At 39.6% G+C, this 22,352-nt stretch overlaps 1 protein-coding gene across 1 annotated transcript in view; it reads left to right on the top strand.

Annotated features, from left to right (window-relative positions):
- Positions 1 to 22,352, top strand: part of SYNE1 (spectrin repeat containing nuclear envelope protein 1) — a 458,068-nt gene that overhangs the window by 186,786 nt on the left and 248,930 nt on the right. Inside the window, exons 30-41 of the mRNA XM_067542425.1 lie at positions 203 to 343; positions 1,676 to 1,836; positions 5,123 to 5,273; positions 8,759 to 8,986; positions 9,563 to 9,661; positions 11,867 to 12,054; positions 12,166 to 12,289; positions 13,355 to 13,521; positions 14,493 to 14,646; positions 14,948 to 15,576; positions 16,314 to 16,493; positions 19,604 to 19,754. Of these exons, the coding sequence (XP_067398526.1) occupies positions 203 to 343; positions 1,676 to 1,836; positions 5,123 to 5,273; positions 8,759 to 8,986; positions 9,563 to 9,661; positions 11,867 to 12,054; positions 12,166 to 12,289; positions 13,355 to 13,521; positions 14,493 to 14,646; positions 14,948 to 15,576; positions 16,314 to 16,493; positions 19,604 to 19,754 (2,373 nt within the window). The remainder of the gene's footprint in view (positions 1 to 202; positions 344 to 1,675; positions 1,837 to 5,122; positions 5,274 to 8,758; positions 8,987 to 9,562; positions 9,662 to 11,866; positions 12,055 to 12,165; positions 12,290 to 13,354; positions 13,522 to 14,492; positions 14,647 to 14,947; positions 15,577 to 16,313; positions 16,494 to 19,603; positions 19,755 to 22,352) is intronic.

The raw sequence follows: 22,352 nt of genomic DNA, 5'->3' as shown, positions 1-22,352 counted from the left end.
AGAACTGTGCTTTTCTATGCAATAGAACAGAACGTGTCAGGGGATCAACCACACTTCAACTGTGTCCTAGATGGCTGTGTCTGTAGTGTAGATGGGGTTCTGGGAGGAAAAAAATGATGGCTTTATTTTCCATTTAGGTCTTTGACTTTCTTCAGTAATTCTTCAACCAAACTCTTTTCTGTTGTTGTCCTTTTTTGTGTAGGTAACAGTAAACAAATGGGAACAGTTTGAAAGAGACAAAGAAACAGTAGTCAAATATCTTAAGCAAGCAAGCTCTGCCCTTGAACGCATCTTAAGCTTTAGCAGTTTAGAGAGCCTCTCATCAGAACTGGATCAGACAAAGGTATACATATCACTGTATAAAGTAGTGGAATTGTGACACTGTTCTGTCTTGTTTATTAATATTTAGTGCCAAATGTTGTCTTTTGATCTATGTATGGTTCTCCCTTTAATGAGAGAAACAAGGTAGGTGAGGTGATATCTTTTATTGGACCTACTTCTGTTGTTGGAAGTGACAAATCTTCGAGCTACACAGCTTTTGAGTTTCCATTGATGTCTGTGGGAGCTGTGTGTGTAGGTTGGAGACAATATAGAGCCCTCAGCAGACAAATGATTATTTCACCACTGAAATAAATATATCTACCAGTGAAGCAGATATGTGGAGAGTAAAGTAATTTCCTAAGCTTTACTATTTTACTCAATACAAGTATTATAAATATAAGAGTAGATATGAACAAAAATATTCACTTCTCTACCATACTGTCTGGAGATCATGTATCTGTTATGTGTTTTTCCTCTACATTGTGTACAGCAACAGCTTGTTATTGCAAGTACTTTTGAAATTAGTAGCCCAAATAAGGTTGATCTTTTTTCTCACATTCAGCATAACACTACACTAGTTAATTCCTTATTTTGTTCTCTAAATCCTTTTTCTGTCCTTTCTTTCTTTCTTTCTTTCTTTCTTTCTTTCTTTCTTTCTTTCTTTCTTTCTTTCTTTCTTTCTTCTCTTCCTCTGGTGTTAGCAACTCAGCTCATATTATCTAAAGCCTGATCCTTCTTTTCCTATATTGAAGTCAATCAGAGCTTTGCTACTGACTTAAATGGAGGCAGGTTTGGGCACATAGTGCTTGCTTTTTTCTATTAAATGTTTTTCTTAATGCTTATAACTTTCCCTGTTGACTATGATACCAAATTGTATCTAACTCTGGTAAATATAGCTATCCACCATTACCTTATATGACAGGAAATAATTGCTAAACATAGAAAAAAGCAAAGCTACAAGCTACATGGAGTTATAAATCCACCATATATGTAGGGGTTATAGCACCTAAAACATAAAATGCAAAGAATCTCCTAGACATACTGCCCTCTGCAATTTCATTAATAAAACTGCTTCACAAACCATCCAGAACACTGATTTTTAACTGAATACATTGAAATATTATTGACGTGATAGTAGTTTCTTGCCTTAGTTTGATCAGAATAGTAAACTAAAATGAGCATTTGTTAATGGAAATGTGAAAATAGAAAGGTCCTGAGTTTTTACATATACAACAAATAAATATGAATAATCATGGGAACATTCTCTGTCCCCACAGACGACGAAAAAACAATAATTTTAGGATCAGAAAATATAAAACAATTTTTTTACAATAACTGTGATGCCTCTTTACAGGAACTTTCTAAGCAGACTGTAGCTATGGCAGTACAGGCTGAGAATCTTGTGAAGGACTCCTCTGAGATACAGCTGGGCTCAAAGAACAAGCAATCCCTTCAACAGCAGGCAAAGTCAATCCAGGAACAAGTGAAAAAAGTGGAAGTTATCCTTGAAGAAGAGTATGTTCTGAAAAAGTCCTAATATTTCCTCTATGCCATAAGAATGTATCTGATCTTTACATTACATTGTCAGCATTTAATGTTAAATCTCAAAGGGCTCTGTAAATTTCAGCTTGCTATGGGTTAGTAACCAGGAGTATAGTACTAAACATTGCTGAGAATGCAAATACCTACCAATAAAGAAAATCGTGGCTTGATAATACAAAGTAACTAAAATGATTCCAGGCATATTTAACCAACAGCATTTTTTATTTCCAAGCCACGGCGCCATCTTGAGAAGAGGGGACAATAATTAGTCATGTTCTTAAGATACTAGAGCCTTTTGAAAAAAAAATCTGAGTGCAGGTATATAAGCAACACAATTACTATGTTTGTCTCACATTTTCCCATTTGCTCCACAGGAATGTCAAGAAGTGTCATTATGTTAGTGAATGCCCCAATTTGATTTTCACTGGCAATGCAATAAGATGTTTCTGCTAGTGAAAATAATGAAAGGTTTGCCAAAACTCGGGTTAAAAATGGAAAGAACAAGATCAATGGAAATACTGAGAAACTCCTAAAAATAAATGTGACATTTTTCAGTTGTAAAAATACAATACATTTTCACAAGTTTGTGAATATTTCCGTTTGGGCAGTAACATTTGGTGAAACTCTGTTGGTAGATTGACATAGTTCTAGCTGTTAGTGCCAAAAACTCTTATCAAGCTCAGATATGGAGGCCTGAGAGCAGATGAAGCTGCCAAACCAGATTGATTCAGTGTCAAACTATATTGGATGCACCACGCAACAATCTCAACCACTTCTTTAGAATGTAAAATTTCATTAAAGATATGCATTTCTGAGCATACTGGACCAGATCCTCAGCTAGGACAAATCTGTGTTGCTCCATTGTCTTCTGTGGAACTATGGTGATTTATCCAGCTGAGGGATCTGACCCTCTGGTTATAAAGAGAAACTTCCAAGTATATTCCAGTTCCATGCTGCCTTATTGAAGCGATCCTTAAGATGAATTTTCCTGAGTAGTTCTAAGAAGTAAGATATATTCTTGTCCATCTCAGTGGTTGCCTAACCAAAGGCGACTCAAATGCCAACATTGTTGGCTATTTCACTATTGATCATTATCCAGCTACTGTGAAATTTTGGGAAGAGCTTGATTACAGTTCAACCACTTTTTCTTTCCAATGCAAATCCTAATCCCAACTGCTACTATAACATGCATTTGGCTATTGCCAGTTTCATCCTTTACACACTGCACCACTAAAATGTGTGAAATATCATAGTCATTTACGGTCAAATAGTCTATCATTTTCTACTTAACAATTGACTTGCTTGTATTATTTTTCCTAACCTCATTGAGCAGGCTGCCATTTCCTTTGATTCAACAGACTTTTAGTAGCCCCATGCTGCCAGTTTTTCATTTCTGTGTTTAATAATGTGGTATCATTTTATAAAGTCTTGCAGAAAACCAGACCATTTGGCCATATTCCCTTTTGACCTAGGATTGGAATAGATTTTCCATTGGAAGAAAAATCCTTTAATATGTCTATGGTACTGTGATACAACAGGGTATCTTTACAGACAGCCCATAAGTTCTTCCTGCATAAGATGCATGCCTGTATAACTGGACATTAGAACCAGATGAACCTGCAAAACATGTATTTTGCATGGAAGTGAATAACTTGCTTATATGATCATGGGGGAGCTCATGCACATTTCAGAATAGCAATGCCAGGGATTAGAAATGTGTTCCCATAGATATGTATTGAAGATGCCCCATTAAACACAGCAGGTATTACACTGCCCTTTTCTGGGAAAACTTTCAGGAGGAGAAAAAAGAACAACAGCTCTGCATGGTCAGCTACACAGCAAACCTGACACACATTCCTTCTGTGGAGATAGATTTGTAGCTGATCAGAGGGGGACAGAGAGATGTCCTTGAAATATTGCAGAGTCCAATGAATCATAAGGAAACCAGATGGAAACCCAATGGATTTCAGACCAGTTGTTCAGTGTTCTGGCCCCTGTATTCTGATCCCTAGCTCATTCCTCCTGGCTTCATGATACAGTTAGGATACATATTGTCACCTTATCTGAGTGTAACTCCGACAGAGCCTGGCCATCATCAGTTGGGATGAAACCTGGGACCTTGGGAGCTTAATGCATGACAGACACTCTACTGCCTGAGCGAATAGACACATCTCTCTTAGCCAAGCAGACTCATCAATCTCTAGCTTGTCTAGCCGCCACTAGAGGGGGACAGAGTACTACAGTAAGGAGACATGGGTTACATACTTCCTCTAGCTGGGGAAGTGCATCCTGAGCTTCAAAGACTTCCCAGTTGATATTCCAGGCGAACCTCCACTTTTAATGCTGACAGACTCCAGTCGTCTGTGTCTGAGATTAAACCTGGGATCTCTGGTGCTTAATGTAAGACCCTCTAGTGCCTGATCGGAAAGACACACTTCTTTTAGTCAACGCTGTAGCAGGCTCATTACTCACTATTTGGTCTATCCACTACTAGATGATAGAGTGCTACACCACACAGGCAGGAGTAGAAGCTATGGCCAGGGAGTTAATTTTGATATACCCAATGTTGGATGTATGAAAGAAAGGAGAAGGGTGCTTCTTGTGTGATGCCTTGGACCTGAACCAGGATCAAGCACAATCCCTTCCTGTTTTAACACATCTAAAATGTACATTTATGGACAAAGAACTATTTTGGAGCAAACTGATTCATCAATTTTCTGTTCTTTGTCTCAATGTTAACTCTTTGCTTATAAAAAAAGCAACTACTTGCAAGACTGGCAGATTGTTGTATATAGCACAAGAGAATAAAGCAGTCAGTCCATGCAGATCACATGCAGAGCTACAGTATACTGTTGTAAATGAATTCAGGCCCCTTTATTTTTAGTGATCTAGTACACTACTACAGCCATATTCATACAGTTCATATTCCACAGAATATTGTGTGTGCATGGTCCCTTGATTTTCTTTAATATTTCTTGCTTTCATAAGTTCCTTAGACATACAGGTGGTGAGACAGATTTTACACTTACTCATATTGTTTGTAGCACTATTGAGGTTGTTGGAATTGTTCAGGGTATAAATCTGATCTGATTTTGATCCAAAACACACATCTACATTCTCTAAAAACATTTTATTTTAAAATAAATCCTGCCTATAATTTGGTTAAGTAGTTTTTTTTTAATTAGACCTTGTAAGAAAATGGGCAAAGTTTCACTATATTAAACTGTGTATTTTCTCTACTTAATTTGGTTAATTTTAGTATTAAAACCATGGAAATGGTGAAAAGCAAGTGGGATCAATTTGGCAATAATTTTGAAGCTCTGTCCATCTGGATAACTGAAAAAGAAAAAGAACTGGATACCTTGGAAACATCATCATCTCCCTTGGACATGCAGATCAGCCGAATGAAGGTGATTGGATCACATGTTACATTAAGCATTAAACCCCTGTTTTTCTTTTCTTTTTTTGTTGTTGTTAGAGGCGGCAAGGGAGAGGAACAGACATTTGACTCACGTTTCAGAGCTACAATGATGTAAAGATGTCACACTTTGTATACAAAGATACCAAGCTCTAAGGTTTTGAAGAGTTAAAGGAAAAACCTTGATAGGCTGGTTTCTCTGTTAATGGCTATTTATACATACAAATCCTTCATTGTATGTAATATTAAAACATTTTGATGAATGCATAGTTTTTTTCTTTTTTTGAATGGAGGCCACTGGCCTACAAAATAGCCATGTGGTATGTTTATACAGAGTGTAGAAACCCTTTGTATTGTAAAATGTACATCGGTCAGTGGCTATGACACCTTATTTTCTAGTACCTGATGTTTTGTATGTCTTTTATGCTGAAATAATAAAGGAACTAGTGTGCTCGCTAGCTTGTGCACCCATAGACCTTTATTGCTACAGTATTTACAGTATTCCAAATTCTCTGTACGTATCGTAGGTACACCTTTTCTCCTGGTTCACTTATTGGCCTCAGAGATGCATAGTACCTCCAAAATGTGCATTTAGTCAAAAATATGTTCCCAGTTCAAAGGCTCACTTTACATCCTCTCACAAAAGATAATAAATATGTTTTCCCAACCTGCAGGTGCTCCTGGAAGCAAAATTCCCAAAATGTAGAATTTTGTATAAACCCTTTAACTTTGAAATGGCTTGCAGTCAGGCTGCAACATATTTTGAAAGAATCCCAAGTCACATTTGCTCTGGGTGATGACTGGAAGAGTTTCTTGACAGAATATTAATTTTCTGAAGTTGTGATCATATCAACATATACTAAATAAATGAAGTCCTCTGTCTCTTGATTGCAGTGATGAAAAATAAAACACTGCTTGAATTCTTGCCTTGTCATTAAAGCAATATTTTAAAAATATTCCCAGTAAAATTCCTATTTCCATGTTTTTCACAGACATACATTAAATCATACATCCCTATTTGTTAGCAGTTTCTAGATAGAACCCCAATATTCGGTAACCTTGATGGAGAAAATGAGCATATCTGAATTACACATGACATTATGTTATAATTTAGAAACTATGTCCCTGAACCGGTTCTTCTGCATGAAGCCTAAATGACTTATGCAAAGACACAGTGGTTCATCCATGCACTACTGACTGAAGGATTGAAACCTATATGTTTGCCATGCTTGAACTGATTGGCACTGACTACATTCCATCCCAGTGTAAGTTTATGAGAAATACAGTATAGCTCATCAACTAAATGTAAATTATCAGGTTGAAAATTACTGGCAGATTATTTTAAATTGACAGATAAATATTTGAGTGAATTATCATAAAGTAAAGAAAGTTCTCCAACCTGAAGCTCTATGAAATAGAAGATAAGATTGTGTTTCAAATGAACAAAAGCAAGGTGATGCATGATGAAGTGTGAAACTAGTCATGTGTCCCCCAACATGTAGATATAACTAGATGCCACCTCAATTGCTTTCATAATGCTTATAGTTCTGTCTACATTTGAAGAACTTGTGCTGTTTTGTGGTGTTTTTGCTGCTTTGTGTCATATTCCAAATACTGCTTATGGTATAGTATGTGGAATTAATGTCACAATCTGAGTGGCTCAGGGGAAAAGTAACGTGATACAGACTCTCTAATTTCTAGCTCACCATAGTGGATAACCATGCATGGCTGTTCACTAAACCTATGTGAAAAGACTAATAAGGGTGACATCCTGACTTTGTTGTTGTCAATGGGAGAACTCCCACTGCTTTCAATAGAGCTAGGATTTCACCCTAGATGATTTCACTGTAAATCCTAGTGGACAGAGATCCACAAAAACTACTACTACAGTTTTCACTAAATGTTACCACTGTTGGCACACTCAATTATCCATCTCCTCTTAGGGGATAAAAGATGCTGTAGGTGTAAATTTGCACTGCTGAATTTGTACCTGTGATGTTGAATAGAGGATTTCCGCTCCAGTGCTGTCATTCTAGTACCTTTCATTAGCATTGTATTCTCATGCAAAAAAAGGTATTTTATAATCTGAATTAATTCAGAACATATAACACATAGACGTTATAACTGCTGAATTACTGCAATGCATTCTATCACTTTACTACAATGTACTATCACTTTACTACTCTAGACACTAACTTTGCAAAATTCTATTCACCCAAAGTTGAGTAATTGTTCTTGAATAGCAAGTAAAATATAATTAGGATTTTTGTCATTGTGATGATAACAGTGATTGAGTAGATCTTGTGCCTTGGATGGTACAGTTCCATGACAGTTTTGGCCTTCTGGCATTGACCTGTACCTTAACATTTATGAGGATTATAAAGCATTTCCCAGTATTAGTACAGGAGTGCTTATCTCTCCCCATTGCCAGCCAGTTCTGACAACCATATTTCACTATTTGTGAGCAAAGTTTCTTGAACATGCCACATGAGCCACAGTGAATATTCTTCCCTGGTGAAGAAAGGGTATTTTTCCACATGCCCAGATGTTTAATTAGGAAATATGTGTATATGCTACAAGTTTCCAGCACGTATGAAAATCTCATGCTTATCTCTAATTGCCAGTGAAAATAATAATAGAAACATATAAAATAAGATAAACTATGATCAGCTAGTGCCTGCCTCCAAAGCTGTTGATGAAATCAAAAGCCGAAGCTGGATTATCCCAGACCTCTGCTCAATGACCGAGAACAAGTTGAACAGTATAAAAGGCCACTGTCAGTCTGCCCTGGAGCAGAATATTATCTTGAACTCCAATCTGGCTCCCCGTTTAACCCTGTGCTTGAGAGGCAGAATCACCGTAGTTAAATATCTAATCTCATTTATACTTAGAGATCATAGAATTGAGATGGAAAATATCTGTTTTCCAATTTATAAAGTGCTCCTGTTTGCACTCTAAAGCACATGCTTGCAAACTGTTAAATCACATTCATATTAGATTATTACTGCCCATCTCCTGATCAGTACAAGTTTGTTTTTCATTGTACATTTACTAGGTTTATTTGCCAAGTCAAATTTTATATGTCCATTGCTGACTAAGTTATATTTATTTGTCCTTCTTGAATTCCAATCAAAATTACTCAACCAATTCCAGGGGGCAGAAGATTCTAAGTGTCATCCTGTCTGTTTATACTAATGTACATTTCATTTAGCCTACACTAGTTGGTTTTCGTAGATAATGTTTTTTAAATCAGCTTTCCAACATTAAATCCTAAAAGGAAAAGCAGCTTAGATAATATAATAAGAATTTTTATAACCAGATGTGTAGGGTGATTTCTGAGTTTTTGTCCTGTACATTAATTTATAAGAAAAGTATTGTGACTACTAGAAGCACTAGTAGAAGGAAAATAGAAAAGGATTATTCTGTCAACTGAAAATTTATTGTGGCTGCTGATTTTATTATTACTTTACATTTTAGGTTATTAATAAAGAAATAGATGGTAAAATAAATGGAATACCAAGTCTAGAAGAGGAAGCTCAGTCTTTTTCTCAGTTTGTTACTTCTGGAGAATCTGCACATATTAAAGCCAAGTTAACACAGATCAGAAGGTACTGGGAAGAGCTTAGAGAACATACACACTGTCTGGAAGGAATAATCATGGGAAATGCATCACAGCAGCAGAAGTATGAAGAAAGTCTGAAACAGGTAGACATTGCAAGCTCTCAATAGACTATTCATAGCAGAATGTAGAATGTCTATAGTTTCCCTGGAGAACACTAAAATTACACATATCTTCGGGTATTTTACAAGAGATTGGATTAGGATCTATTTTTAGTTAGCAAAGCACTTTCCAATCCTCCACTGGTAAATTTTGTTTAAAATGATTTAAAAGGTAATGAAATAGACAAACTGTAATAAAGAACCATGCAGTGTTATATGTCTTTAAAATAACACAGAACAGTTCTTTTGGCTGCTGCGACAGTAAATCAGGTTCAGACACTGGACATATGGACTTGTCCATCTTCGATATCAGTTGGAATGAATATTGTTTGCATAGAGCACCAGTCCTGCAAGGTGCTTGAGCATCTCCTGAGAACAGCTGAGGGCCCTAAACTCCTATTAACTTCAGGAGGCACTCAGCACCTCACAGGGTCAGGCCCTAAAACTGTAGTTGGCCCTGGATATGTAAGTCATTAGCAAAAATATAATTTTAAAATGTGTCATTTAATTTGTGTTTTTGCAGGGGGTTTTTTAAACCTCTGTTTTGTATGTATTTCATAGGTGCAGCAGACTGTGTCTAGATTTGAAACTAAACTGGCTGATCCTGTTACTTCATGTTTTTCGTCAGCAGATACCTACAAAGCTCTTCAAGATAACATGGTAAAAACATGCTCAGTAATTACTGCTTGTATATTTATTGAAAAAGTGAGGGAAACTGTATTATATTGACTGTATCGAAAACAGAAATAATTTACATCTAAGGGACTGATTCACCTCTATGGGTGATGGGGCAACTGGACCTGGGGAAAGCATGCATTGCTACTGCTACCAGCTCCCACCCTCCCATGCCTTTGGATGCGTTCTGCCTAGAGGCACAGCTTTTAAATTTGGGCCAGCATTCCATAGGAGACTCCTTGGGAAATACACAAAATCAGCACACGTCCCCAACTAGTTCAGTCCCACAACAAAGTGGGATTTGTCAGTGGCTTGTTTCACTACATCTCCCCATCCCTTCAGGCAGACTTTCCCACTTTGGGCAGGCAGATAAAGGAGTGAAGCAAGCCTTGAGAACTTTTAAATTCCTCTGCATTTTAAAACATTGTCATAAATAAAAGGTAAGAAATGCACATAGTTGTGATTGTTCCTGTGGAGAAATTTCAAGAAGTTTAATCTTGGTTTATAGAAATCTATGCTCAGAAATGGATTTTCTTTTTTATATTTTCCCTTTATCATTCTAATTGTTCACATTAGACATGTGCTCAAGCTGCAAAATTCAAATCTGAAACCAGATTTCCTGTACCTTGAACTCTGTGGGAGTTTGGGTTTTGGTTCCGTCTGTTGTAAAGATAGAGACAATTTGCAAAATTTGGATCTGGATTCAAATTTTAAAAAAGCCTGAGGTTCAGGGGAGTTTCCTCCAGTTTTGGTTTGGAGTTTTGGAGTTTTGGTTCACCTCTCTATATATTACATACACATTCACCGTTATTTTTCTCTTATTTTCTCTCAGAAAATAAATACAAATCTTTGGTCAGAACATCCTTGCAGATATGTGTGCATAATTCTTACTGAAAACAATGACAGCTGCTTGCAAAGACCTTCTGCAAGGACAATCTGGCCACTTAAACTGCAAAAAGTTGTAGAAATTAGCGAAAACAGAGGCCTGTTTAATGAAGAAAAATATTATTATATATAGGATATTTAGTCATACAGTATTTGAAATTGTTTCTACTATGATTATTTGTTAAGCACTGTCAATGTGCTTGGTGCTTAACCATTATTAATGAATACTGTACTATGTGCCCTTCTTGTTTCTTTTTGAGATACCCATTGAAGACTGATTCTTTTATGGTGTACTACAATTACATCCTTTTCACACCTTCTTCTTATTATTACATATTTATATGGTAGAACTGCATTGCTATTACAATTTTAGGATTTTCCTTTGGGGGTGGGATTCAGTCTTGCCTTTTTCTCAATCATTCTTATTATTTCTGGTTTGTTTCCATGTAGACGTTTTAACCCCAGTCCTCCTGAGATGGTGCATTGCGAGGCTGCCCTAACAGTGGGGTAGCTGGTTAGTGCAAGATTCCCTTTGCCTAAGTTAGTGTACATCCACTGTAATAGTTCTCATGCCTCCTCCCCACCCAGCATATAGGGCATGACTGAATGTCCCTACTCTGTAGCTACCCCCAACTGCTGGAATGACCAGGTTGGGCTATGAACTGCCAAATTAAATTAGAGCAACCCTTAGGCAGCTGTTAGGGAGTCTGGACTTTTGGCCCCCAACCAGGCTTTGTGCTAAATACAGCCTGTCCAGTCCAGAGATTCTGAACCTTTTATAATTGAGTGGGTTTTTCCCTAAAATTGTTCACAAGGAGATTCTTATCCTAAGTGCTATACCCTTTGTGTCTGATGTGCTGATTTTGTTTTTGTTTTTCTAATAGAAGACAAATTCTCCAACCTAGTGAGAAAAAGGATTTTGTGCAGGGGACCTTTGTTGGGGGCAGAAGTGATGAAATCCTTTCTCTAAGGTCATGGAGCACCCATGCAGTAACTCCATGATCCTTGGATTCTAGCGGTGCTGCAGATACTGTGCTTTTTTTCAGCAGGGTTTGTACTACTGGATCTTGGTGGCTATTGATGCCCTCGCCACACTCCTGCCATTTCCCTGGCCTGCCCCCCAAAGAGTAGTATAGATCAAATCCAAGCACTTAGGGATCAATGCTTCATGCCATTCAGGTAGTTAGGAGTCCTCTCTGTGCACGGCTCACCCTTCGTGTGTAGAGAAACGTTACTAATTGGCTCATTGGCGTTATTGTTTATTTATTCTATTTGCGGCTTGTATTCCCTTATCACCATCAACAGGATCTCTGCCAAGCTATTGGAAAAATGAATAACACTCTGACCTCCCTCTCAGCCTCTGCCCAAAAAGTCACCAACAAAGAAAAAGCTATTCAAGAGGTTACAACATTACAGCAGAGATATGAAAAATTGCTAGGGAGAGCTAAAGAGAAACAAACCTTACTCGAGACTCTGCTAGCACAGTGGCAGAGGTGAGTAACCCACTGTACTTTGTTTTGAGAAGTATAGAGACGTTTCTTCAGAAAGTCCAAGAGAACGTGAGGAGCTTGATTCGATAATGTTTTATGCCATGCTTTTGTTAGGCAGGAGAAGGAGCTATCTGTCTTCCTGACCTGGTTAGAGAGATGTGAAACTGCAGCCAGACCTCCAGAGCAGTATGTTTCCGCTGACAGAGTCAAACTGGAAGGTGAACTACAGTTAGCACAGGTAAATTTCAGGATTGAACGTTAGCCCAGAAGCTTATCTGCTTCTATGGATTCGCTTTTCTTTAGTTTTATAGGAATGAATCTGCTCATTTGCCCTCTGACAAACTAGCTAAAGGTGAGTGGTAGAGATTCACTCAACTGAAAGCGCTTACTTTATTTATTTACTATCAGAGTGCCTAGAAGCCCCAGTCACGGACTGACTCCAGTGTATTAGACACTGTACAAACACAGAACAGATATTAGTGTTTATCAAAGTGCAAGGGTTTGAAGTAAGAATGTTATTTTGCAATTAGTATATGCCATTTCCTGGGGAAGAATGCCACAGGATACCCTACTACCTACTAGGGACTGAGGGCTTCAGGCTGAGTGCCACAGGATCCTTCAGACTGCAGGGAGGTATTTTTTTTAGGTAATACCCTTGTGTATTTTTTTTCATGTATGAGAAGGCTTTTCAGAGAGCAAAGCATGCAGGGATTTTGCTTTCAGAATGGAAATGGTGATTTTGCAGCACTTCCATTGTGTTTTTCAATATAAAATTTCACACGGGTCTAAGGCACTTTCCCCCTGTGAATAAATGCCATTTGTTATAGTGGACTGATGAGAAACATTTGGGCAAAGCAACTCATTTTTTACAAATCTGATGAAGATATAATTTCATTTCAACACTGAAGAGAATGGAGAGGTGGTTTTTTTTATGTTCAGGCTATAGCGTGTTTTTTTTTTTCCCACACAGTTCTAGCACTGGTGACAAATTCTGGGCTAGATTTCCCATCCCTTACTGATATGTGAGCACTTATTTTCACAAGTAGTTCCATTGGCTATTTGTTCGAATAAGTGCTCACCAACCTGAGCAAGGATTGCAAAGCCTAGCCCTTCAAGGGGTGCTGAGCATCTGCTGAGTGTCTGTATGTCCCAAAAATCCTGAACACCTCTAAGGCTTTGGCCGTATCCGAGTCCTGACTCTCAGTAGTATTTTGGAGATCCCCAACTGACTCCAATCAGACATGTTTACTTGCATATTATGATACCGTATGTACCCTAAAACGTGCAATCTATTGTTCCCCAGGATCTGAAAGCTGATATTTCATCCCATGCTTCACAATATACCAACTTATTACAATTAAATGAGTCACTGTTCACAACAGCTTCCAAAGAAAATGTGAAAGCAATGAAACAAGAGTTTGAAGAGCTGGATGGGAGGTGGAAAGCTTTACCACAAACTGTTAACAAGAGGTGTGTGTTTCAGGGTGTATCTAGCATGGCTTACATGCTCAAAAAAGGTAATCAACATGCAGATGAAGAATACCTTGCCTCAATGACAGCTTTACCATGTGGCACTGGAAAAGTCAGATTTTATGGGCCATATGATCGCAAAAGTGGAGAGTATGGGAAGCTAACAGATCCTGCATGCTGTCTCTGTGGCATCATTCTTCCTCTTTTCCAGTGAAAGCATTTAGGATCTACGTGCAAGGAGGAGGAAGGGGCAGGCGGTGGAAGCAGTACTGTCCCTACACAAATATTGTGGAACTTCCTCATGTACGTTAATGTCAGTATTCAACATACCTAGCTTTCCCGCTCTGTATGACAGAACCTTCCTTTTGTGTGGTGGCCCAGGTCTAGCAGCTTGTGAGGGAGCCCCTACCAACTTGACCTCTGCAAGAATCATGCTTGGATATTGCTGTCTTCATGGATTCCTCAAGATACATGTGGATCTCAAGTATCCCCTGATTTTGGGGCCCAAACATTTTACTTCTAGAAAACACCAACTCTCTAGTGGAAATTATGTAGGGAATTCTGCAAGGGAAATCATGCAGCATTTCTTATTCCCCTTCAGTCTTCTCCTGCATAGGGAGTGATATGGGAGGGTTTGGGTTTTTTTTTTTTTTTCATTTTTTTATGTAATGGCTTAATCCTGAGTACTCCTGAGAATGGATGAGCATCTCTCTGGATTGCTCAGCACTTTGCATGAGGGAACCCAAAGTGCACTCGCTTGAAGTTACTTTAAACAGAATTGTTATGTCTGAAAATTTAAGTTTAAGATCATGGGCCCACTCCTGCAACTTTTGTTCCCATGAGTTCTTTCTTCCTTTCGTTCACCTGGAATATATTTTAATACTGTCTAGTTGGCTGTGCGTTTGATTCATCAAAGAGGCTTACTCACACTGAAAAATTAACTTTTCATTTTTATATCTGATGTCCTGTAGGATCAGTTTCCTTCAATCTCTTGTTGCTGAACATGGGGAGTTTGATGAGTTGCTGCTCAGTTTTTCAGAATGGATTAACCAGTTTCTTGGTGAATTGCAAACCACTTCTGAGATAAACACAGCTGATCAGCACCCAGCTGTATGCCGCAATAAGGTGAACTATCCAGCTGAAATATTCAAAAATATAATGGAAAGCACCCTATGCACAGTGCATTTCAAAGACCATGCAGCTAAAACTATGATGAGGCCCCTTAACCTGTTGGAAATATGGTAGTCTGTTCATATTACACAGTTCACTTTTCTGACTGGATTTTTGCAAATCAGCAATGCAGCATTGTTCCTACTGGGTTCTATTTAGTAATAATTGTACTGATGAGCTTAATTTTTTTTTTTATCAAGACTTTTCTCTGAACCTTTGTACGGAAAATCAATTTTGTTTCCTTTCTTTCTGACAGGACCACTCCATGGAAGTGGAAAACAAGAAACAGGAACTACAAAGTCTGAAGGAACATGTAGAAAAGCTGTGTTCCTTTAGTTACCCAGAGGACCAGCACATACTACAGGGGAAGGCGGAAGATTGCTTCCAGCTTTTCCAAGAGGCCAGTCAGATAACCAGCCGAAGACAAGAGGCTCTGAATCAGCTTGGGGTGTTCCTAGAGCTGCATGCTGCTGCATCAAGTGTGCTCCATCACCTGAGGCAGACAGTAGAGACTATTGGAAACATGGATAAGGCTAAATCAGAACTGCTGGAGAAGGAACTGAGGGATGTTGTTCAGGATATTAACAAATTAGCATCTGCTGCAATCAGTTTGGACGGAGCCCTTATGAAAGCTCAATATCATCTAAGACATGGAAGTTCTGACCAGAGGACGTCCTGTAGGGCTGTGGCTGATAATCTGTGCTTAGAACTGGAGTCAGTCCAAAGTCTGCTGGGAAACAAACAGAGTGAGGCAGAAGCTCTTGGAGCCTTGCAGAAGTCTTTCATGGAATGTAAAGAACAGATGTTAAAGAGCATTGAAGATATCGAGGAAAGAGCTGACAAAGAGGGATTGAAGGAGCCAACACTTCAGGCGCTTCAACAAAGGTAAAAACAAAAATCTTAGGAAGCGCTTGTGTTTTGATGACTTGGAATACTCTGAAATCATTTTGTACCTGAGCTAGTTTCGCTCCTGGGAGCTCTAGGTCTCCAGTGGTGGAAAGTCTGCAAAAAAATGGTTGCAGTACTGCAAGTTACGCACAATCAGTGAAGCCAGCCAGCACAGTTCCAAAACCGAGCAGTTTGGCAGAAGAGAACACTCGGCAGATGCTCTGTTTCAGCACATCTCTCAAATCTCTTCCTCTGATAAAGCAAAAGGAAAATCCCTGCCACTAAAAGAGAATCCATACTGTAAAGTGTTAGTACAAAAACTTCCAGCCCTCTCCTGAGGCACAGCTGCCTGCACTAGCACATTCACACATTAACGGCATGGATGCAGCCCATTAACTGTAATAAACTGTTGATTATACAGGAAACTGACATAAAAGGGATTCTTTGATTCTAGAAGAACATTTCCAAGAACACAGTATGTAGGAAATGAGGAGAGGGAATGTATGCATGTGTGGGTGTAGAAACACAGAGGAACAGATTCTGATTTTAGTTCCACTAGCATCAACCCAGTGCAACTTTGTCTTCAACAGAGTTGCCTTAGCTTTGCTTTGTTACAACTAAAGCCAGAAATTGATCCTCAGACATATTTTATTAACAGTATCTCCCTTTCTCACTCTCATTTCATTATCACTGAAGCTAAGAAGTAATTGTGTAACCATTCTTTTAATTTGCAGATTAAAGATCTTTAACCAACTAGAGGATGAACTTAATTCTCACCAGCATGAACTGCAGTGGCTGATGGACAAAGCAAAACAAATGGCTCAGAAGGATATAACATTAGCGCCTGAAGTTGACAAAGAAATAAATCGTTTGGAAGCTACCTGGGAGGATACCAAGAAACTAATCCATGAAAAGTAAGTAGATCCTGGATATACTTAAAATGAGGGAGGAGGGTTACCTTTTGGTGGAGAAAGTGAGCTCAGGTATTTGAATGTTTTTTCTTTTGCCATGTCAACTCTAGTATATAATAATAATACCTAGCAGTCATATACTGTTTGATATCTTAAATGAACAGCAAGTACAAGCATGACTTATTTAATAAATCCATATTAATGATGTGCTCTTTTGTGCTTTTCTGAATTTACCTTATGGCTGGAAAGACTACATGATTACTATGTAATCAGAATGTGCATAATGCACTATTTCCCCACCTCTGCAAAATACCAATTTTCCACTGGCTTGAAATTATTCCTGAGCTTAAGTCTCCTATATGGCTGCATGTAGCACCACCCTCTGGTCAATCAACCCAGCTCAAGATTATGTTTTGAGTACAATCATAACTCGTGCCTCTTTTTAGATTATACTCAGTGGGGTATGCTGGGGCCTATCTGTCCATATAAGTGTATTCTCTTGATACATATTCCTGTAACTTTTTTCCAGTCTTGACTGCATTTGCGTTATTTTGGAAAGAAAACTGTAACATTATTTTAAGGTTTTTTGTGGAAATAAGTGGTAGATGCTTTCAGACGTGACTCTTGGATAACAAGACTTTTCCTCTGGGTTATATCATAAAATTACTCTCTCTCCTTAGTACTGACACCCTTCAAATATTTGTATACACACTCGCATTTAGCCAAGCTATGTGTATTTCACTTTTGTAAATTTCATCTTTTGTCAGGTCTTTATCACCATAACCATTGGTGTTATGTTCATTTGAATTCACTCTAGTTTCCCAATATCTGTTTGGTAATGAGGTGTGCAGTTCTGAACAAAGGAGATGAGAAGGAGGACTGTATTTACGAGGCTCTCACGCCTGTTGCCTCAAGGTCACCACCTGTTCCTCTTCTTTATTGAATGTCCTGCAAAGGCGGTGGAAGCTCACTTTGAATGGGAGGGATGGATGTTTATAGCGAACCTAAACACACTAAGCATTGTACTAAACATGGGGAGCGAGAGGAAGTTGGGGTGGCTGCTCAACGTGGGGAGTGGGAAGAGTCAGGGGCAGTGGGGGAGACTGGGATATCAGGATTAGAAAGGGGAGTCAGGGTGGGTGCTCTGCATGGGGACCGAGGACAGCTAGAAACACTTGGGAGCCTGGGGGGGGGCAGACAGCTCCAGGTTGGGAGTGGGGGGTCCGGGAGATTTGCATTTCCCTCACCAGGGGTAGCTGCTCCCAACCTGATCATCATACTGGTTCCTGCCTGCCCCCACTGCGACAGCTGCTCCAGTGGCTTTAGGTCCTGCTCTCACTTCCACTTCTAGGAGTCAGGGAGTCCCACCCAGCCAGAGTGCATGAAACAAATCACTAAAGAATGACACGTGGGGGTGGAAATTTAGATCAGCAGCACCCACAGTATTTCCACTGTGGGGGCACTAAATGCCACCTGGTTCCTCCATTCCTGAATATCAGATGTCTTAGAGGCCAGACATCACCACATGAGAAATGAAGAGAACATACATATATAAAACCATACCTACTTGCTTAATAATTATTATTTATTAGCACATAGATGTTCAAAGCAGTGAATAGACATTACCTAACTAATTCACATAACATCCCTGTATGGAGGTATATTTATCCCTATTTTACATTTGAAGAAATTGAGTCAGAACAGCAAATGACCTACCCAAGGACACACAAAACAGTAAAACACACAAAACAGGGGCAGAGTCAGGAGTAAAACATGTAGTTTTCAGAGATATGTAACTGTACAGAGTTATTTAGCTCCCTTTAACTCACTCAACTACAGCCCAGCTATAGCAGCGAGGAAGAGTGATGATTCCGTGGCTAGGGCGCTAGACTGGAACTCAGAAGACTTCATTGAATTCCCAGCTGTGTCACAGACTTCCATATTCTCTGAGGAAGTCATTTAGTCTGTTTGCCTGAGCTTCCCATCTGTACAATGGGGATAATAGCACTTTCCTGTCTCACAGGAGTGTTGTGAGGATGAATACAGTAAAGACTGTGAGGTGCTCAGGTACACTATGGTAATGGGCTCCATATAAGTACCTAAAATAGATAGATAACTGGAAGTCATTTTCATAGTGACTTTTCTAACCTGAAGAAATTTAATTTTAACCTTGTTTTTAACAGGTGTGATTATTTATTTAAGCTGTTTTCTTTTTAGCCAGTGGGGGAACTCGCTGTGCATGATTATTTTACAGGTGAGCTTCTGAGAACGAGATGAGCTCAGAAGTGACCATCTTGGCCACCTGTGACTCTCAAATTCCTTTTGTCAGTGGAACACTGTAAAAAATGGAACATTATATAAAGGAAATGTGGGCTTCCTGTTCTGACCCCTCCTCACGCAGAGCTTGAATTGATTGAAAACGTCTATTGAACCTAAAGATCCCAGGTTTATCTAGACAGGGAAATCCAAAATAAAATAATAAGATTTGGCTTCAGCAGCAAACCGTTCCCATTTCCAGTTGTATGGTCTCAAGCCAGAGAGATTCAAGACAATATTTTACATTTTAGAAAGAAAATATTTTGACTGAAAAATCAGTGAGACCAGACAGACAGTCTTCATCTTCAGCCTTAACCTCTACTTTTTCCTTGTTAACCCAGAAGCTTGAAATCCTTCACTGAATTTACTTTAGTTGATACAAGTGGTTGAAAACTGACTATCAGAAGCCAGCTACATGGCACTGTGGTTTTCAGTCAACATGGTCCAGTCAGTAATACACTGAACTGGGAATCAAGAAACCGGACTTGTCTCACCAGCTCTGTCCTGCTGTGTAAACTTTGACAAGTCACTTTGCTCAGATACTCCACCGGTGCAATGGCAGTTAAAGCCCCTTCCTTTGTTAAGTGCTTTGAGATTGATGAATCAAAAGTGATGTATAAGTAATAAGGATGATTATGTACATAAACACACAAATCATGCTGCTTTAACATTCTAACCTAATTCATCTGGGTCACTCCTGGGGGAGTTCTCTCTGACAAATGCTTGTGTCACATCAACTTGCTTCACAAATGTCAGGATGAACACCATTCTTTCAACAAAGCTATTTTCCATTACAGACAGGAACAGTGCTGCGTCCTCACTGATTTGATGAAAGAGTATCAAAGCTTGAAATCAGCAGTAAATAACGTCATAGAGAATGCTGACAACGTGACTGTGGCCAAATCCATTTTAAAGGATAAGGAAGATGTTAGATGGGCTTTATCAAAGGTAATTAAAATATTTTAAAAAGTATTTAAAAAATATTTTTAAAAATAACTGAATGGATCTTTGGCTTCAACAAATTTAGTAAATCATTTCTTTTTGTGTTTGAAAATAAATTCATCTGATCCTTGCTTAAAGTTACTTGCAGTATTTGGTGCCAAATCATCTCCCAATCAAACCAATAATAAACCTCCCAATAACTTTGATAAGGGTAGAATCTAGCTCTTACTGCTCACTCTGAAACATTTTCCTGCAAAATTTGCAATTCCCATGCATCTGCTATTCTGCTGTTTATATTATATTTTACATTTCTTTAATGATTTAAAATGTACATTTGTATAGAAGGAGAAACTGTGCATAGATAATGGAGATGGTTATGGGTAGGACTCTAGCCACAGGAACCCTACACCTATTTCCAAGTATCCTACCCACACAAATCCTAACCCTAGATTGGGGAGCTGTAGCCATGGGAACCCTAACCCTAGCAAAAAGTACCCTACATATAGGAAGTCTAACCCTAAGTCGAATTGCCCACCAATAGGATACCTAAGCCTACCTACAAGAACCCCTTCCATAGCAACCCTAACCCTATGGGTAGGGATCCCAGGCCTAGAGATAGGGGCAGGAATCCCAGACTTAGAATTAGGGTTCCTATAGGTAGGGCTCCCCAACCTAGGGTTAGGGTTCCTATAGGTAGAGTACTTGGACTTAGGTTCGGATGGGTGGATCGCCCCAATTTAGGGTTAGGGTTCCTATGGGTAGGGCGCCGTGACCTAGGGTTAGGTTTCCTTTGGGTGGAGATCCCAACCTAGGTTTAGGGTTAATATGATAGGGTTCCCTGACATATGGTTAGGGTTCCTATGGATAGGGCTCGCCGACCTATGGTTAGGTTTTCTGTAGATAGAGTACTTGGAGCTTCGGTTAGGTTTCCTATGGGAGGGGGTCCACAATCTAGGGTTAGGTTTCCTTTGGGTGGGTCTCCCCCACCTTGGGTTAGGGTTCCTAAGGATAGGGATCCCCTCTCTAGGGTTAGGTTTCCTGTGGGTCAGGCTCCCCGACCTAGGATTAGGGTTCCTATAGGTGGACATCACCAACCTATGATTTTGATTCCTATGGATAGGGATCCCCATTGTAGGGTTATTTTTCCTTTAAGTAGGGCTCCCTGACCTAGGGATAGGGTTGCTATAGGTAGAGTACTTGGAGAGTGTTTGGGTTCTGAAGGTTGGGGTCCCCGACATACTGTTAAGGTTCCTATGAGTAGGCATCCCGAACTTAAGCATAAGGTTCCAATTTGTGCGGCTCCTCAACCAAGGGTTAAGATTCCTATAGATATGACTCCTTGAGCTATGTTTACGGTTCCTATGGGAGGGGATCCCCAATCTAGGGTTAGATTTCCTTTGGGTGCGTCTCCCCAAGCTAGAGTTAGGGTTCCTATGAGTGGACTTCCTCGACTTAGTGTTAGGGCTCCTATGGGTAGGGATCCTGGACCTATGGTTATGATTCCTATGGATAGGTTTCACCAACCTAGGGTTAGGCTTCTTATAGGTAGAGTAGTTGGACTTAGTGTTAGGGTTCCAATGGGTGAGGTTCCTTTATCCTGGTTTAGGGTTCCTAGAAATAAAAATCCCAATTCCAAACCACATGTAAGGTTAGGGTTCCTATAGGTAGAGTATTTGGAACTAGGCTTAGGGTTGCAATGGGTAAGGATCTCTGACCTAGGGCTAGGGTTCCTATGAATAGGGATCCTGGACCTAAGGTTAGGGTTCCTATAGGCAGGACTCTCAGACCTAGGATTAGGGTTGCCATAAGTAGAGTACTTGGAGTTAGTTTTAGGCTTCTGATGGGTGGGGCTCACTGACATAGGGTTAGGGTTCCTATGGTGGGAATCCCTGACCTAGTGTTAGGGTTCCTGTGTGTGAAGCTCCCCAAAATAGGGTTAGGGTTCCTCTGAATATGGATCTCTGACCTAGGGCTAGGGTTACTGTACATAGGGCTCCCCAACCTCGGGTTAGGTTCCTTTCGATAGAGTACTTGAAGGTAGGGCTAGAGTTCCGATGGGTGGGGCACCCTGTCCTGTGGTTAGGGTTACCATAGTTAGGGATCCCTGACCTACGGTTCAAGTTCCTATGTGTAGGAATCCCAAACCTACAGTTAGGGTATCAATGAATGGGGCTCCCCGACCTAGGATTAGGGTTCATAGAACTAGGGCTTCGAGACCTATGGTTAGGGTTACTATGGTGGGGATATGGTTCCTACTGGTAGGGCTCCCTGACCTAGTGTTAGGGTTCCTATGGTTGGGGCTCCCAACCTGGGCTTAGGTTTCCTATAGGTAAGGCTCCCTAACCTAGCATTCTCTGAGTAGGAATCCCCAACCCATGGTTAGGGTACCAATGAGTGGGTCTCCCTGACCTAGAGTTAGGGTTCCTGTAGGTAGAGTATTTGGAGCTAACGTAGAGTTCTAATAGGTAGAGCTCCCCGACCTAGGTTTACTGTTCATATAAGTAAGAGTCTCTGACCTAGGGTTAGGGTTCCTATAGGTAAAGTATTTGGAGCTATGGTTAGGGTTCTGATGGCTAGGGCTCCCTGACCTAGGGTTAGGGTTCC

This window comes from Emydura macquarii, unplaced genomic scaffold (assembly GCF_026122565.2).
Source record: "Emydura macquarii macquarii isolate MOO-44397 ecotype Brisbane River unplaced genomic scaffold, CSIRO-AGI_Emac_v2 contig_705, whole genome shotgun sequence".
NCBI classification, from domain to species: Eukaryota; Metazoa; Chordata; order Testudines; family Chelidae; genus Emydura; species Emydura macquarii.
Note: the sequence above shows the minus strand (reverse complement) of the source record. Positions and strands in the feature narration are given on the sequence as shown.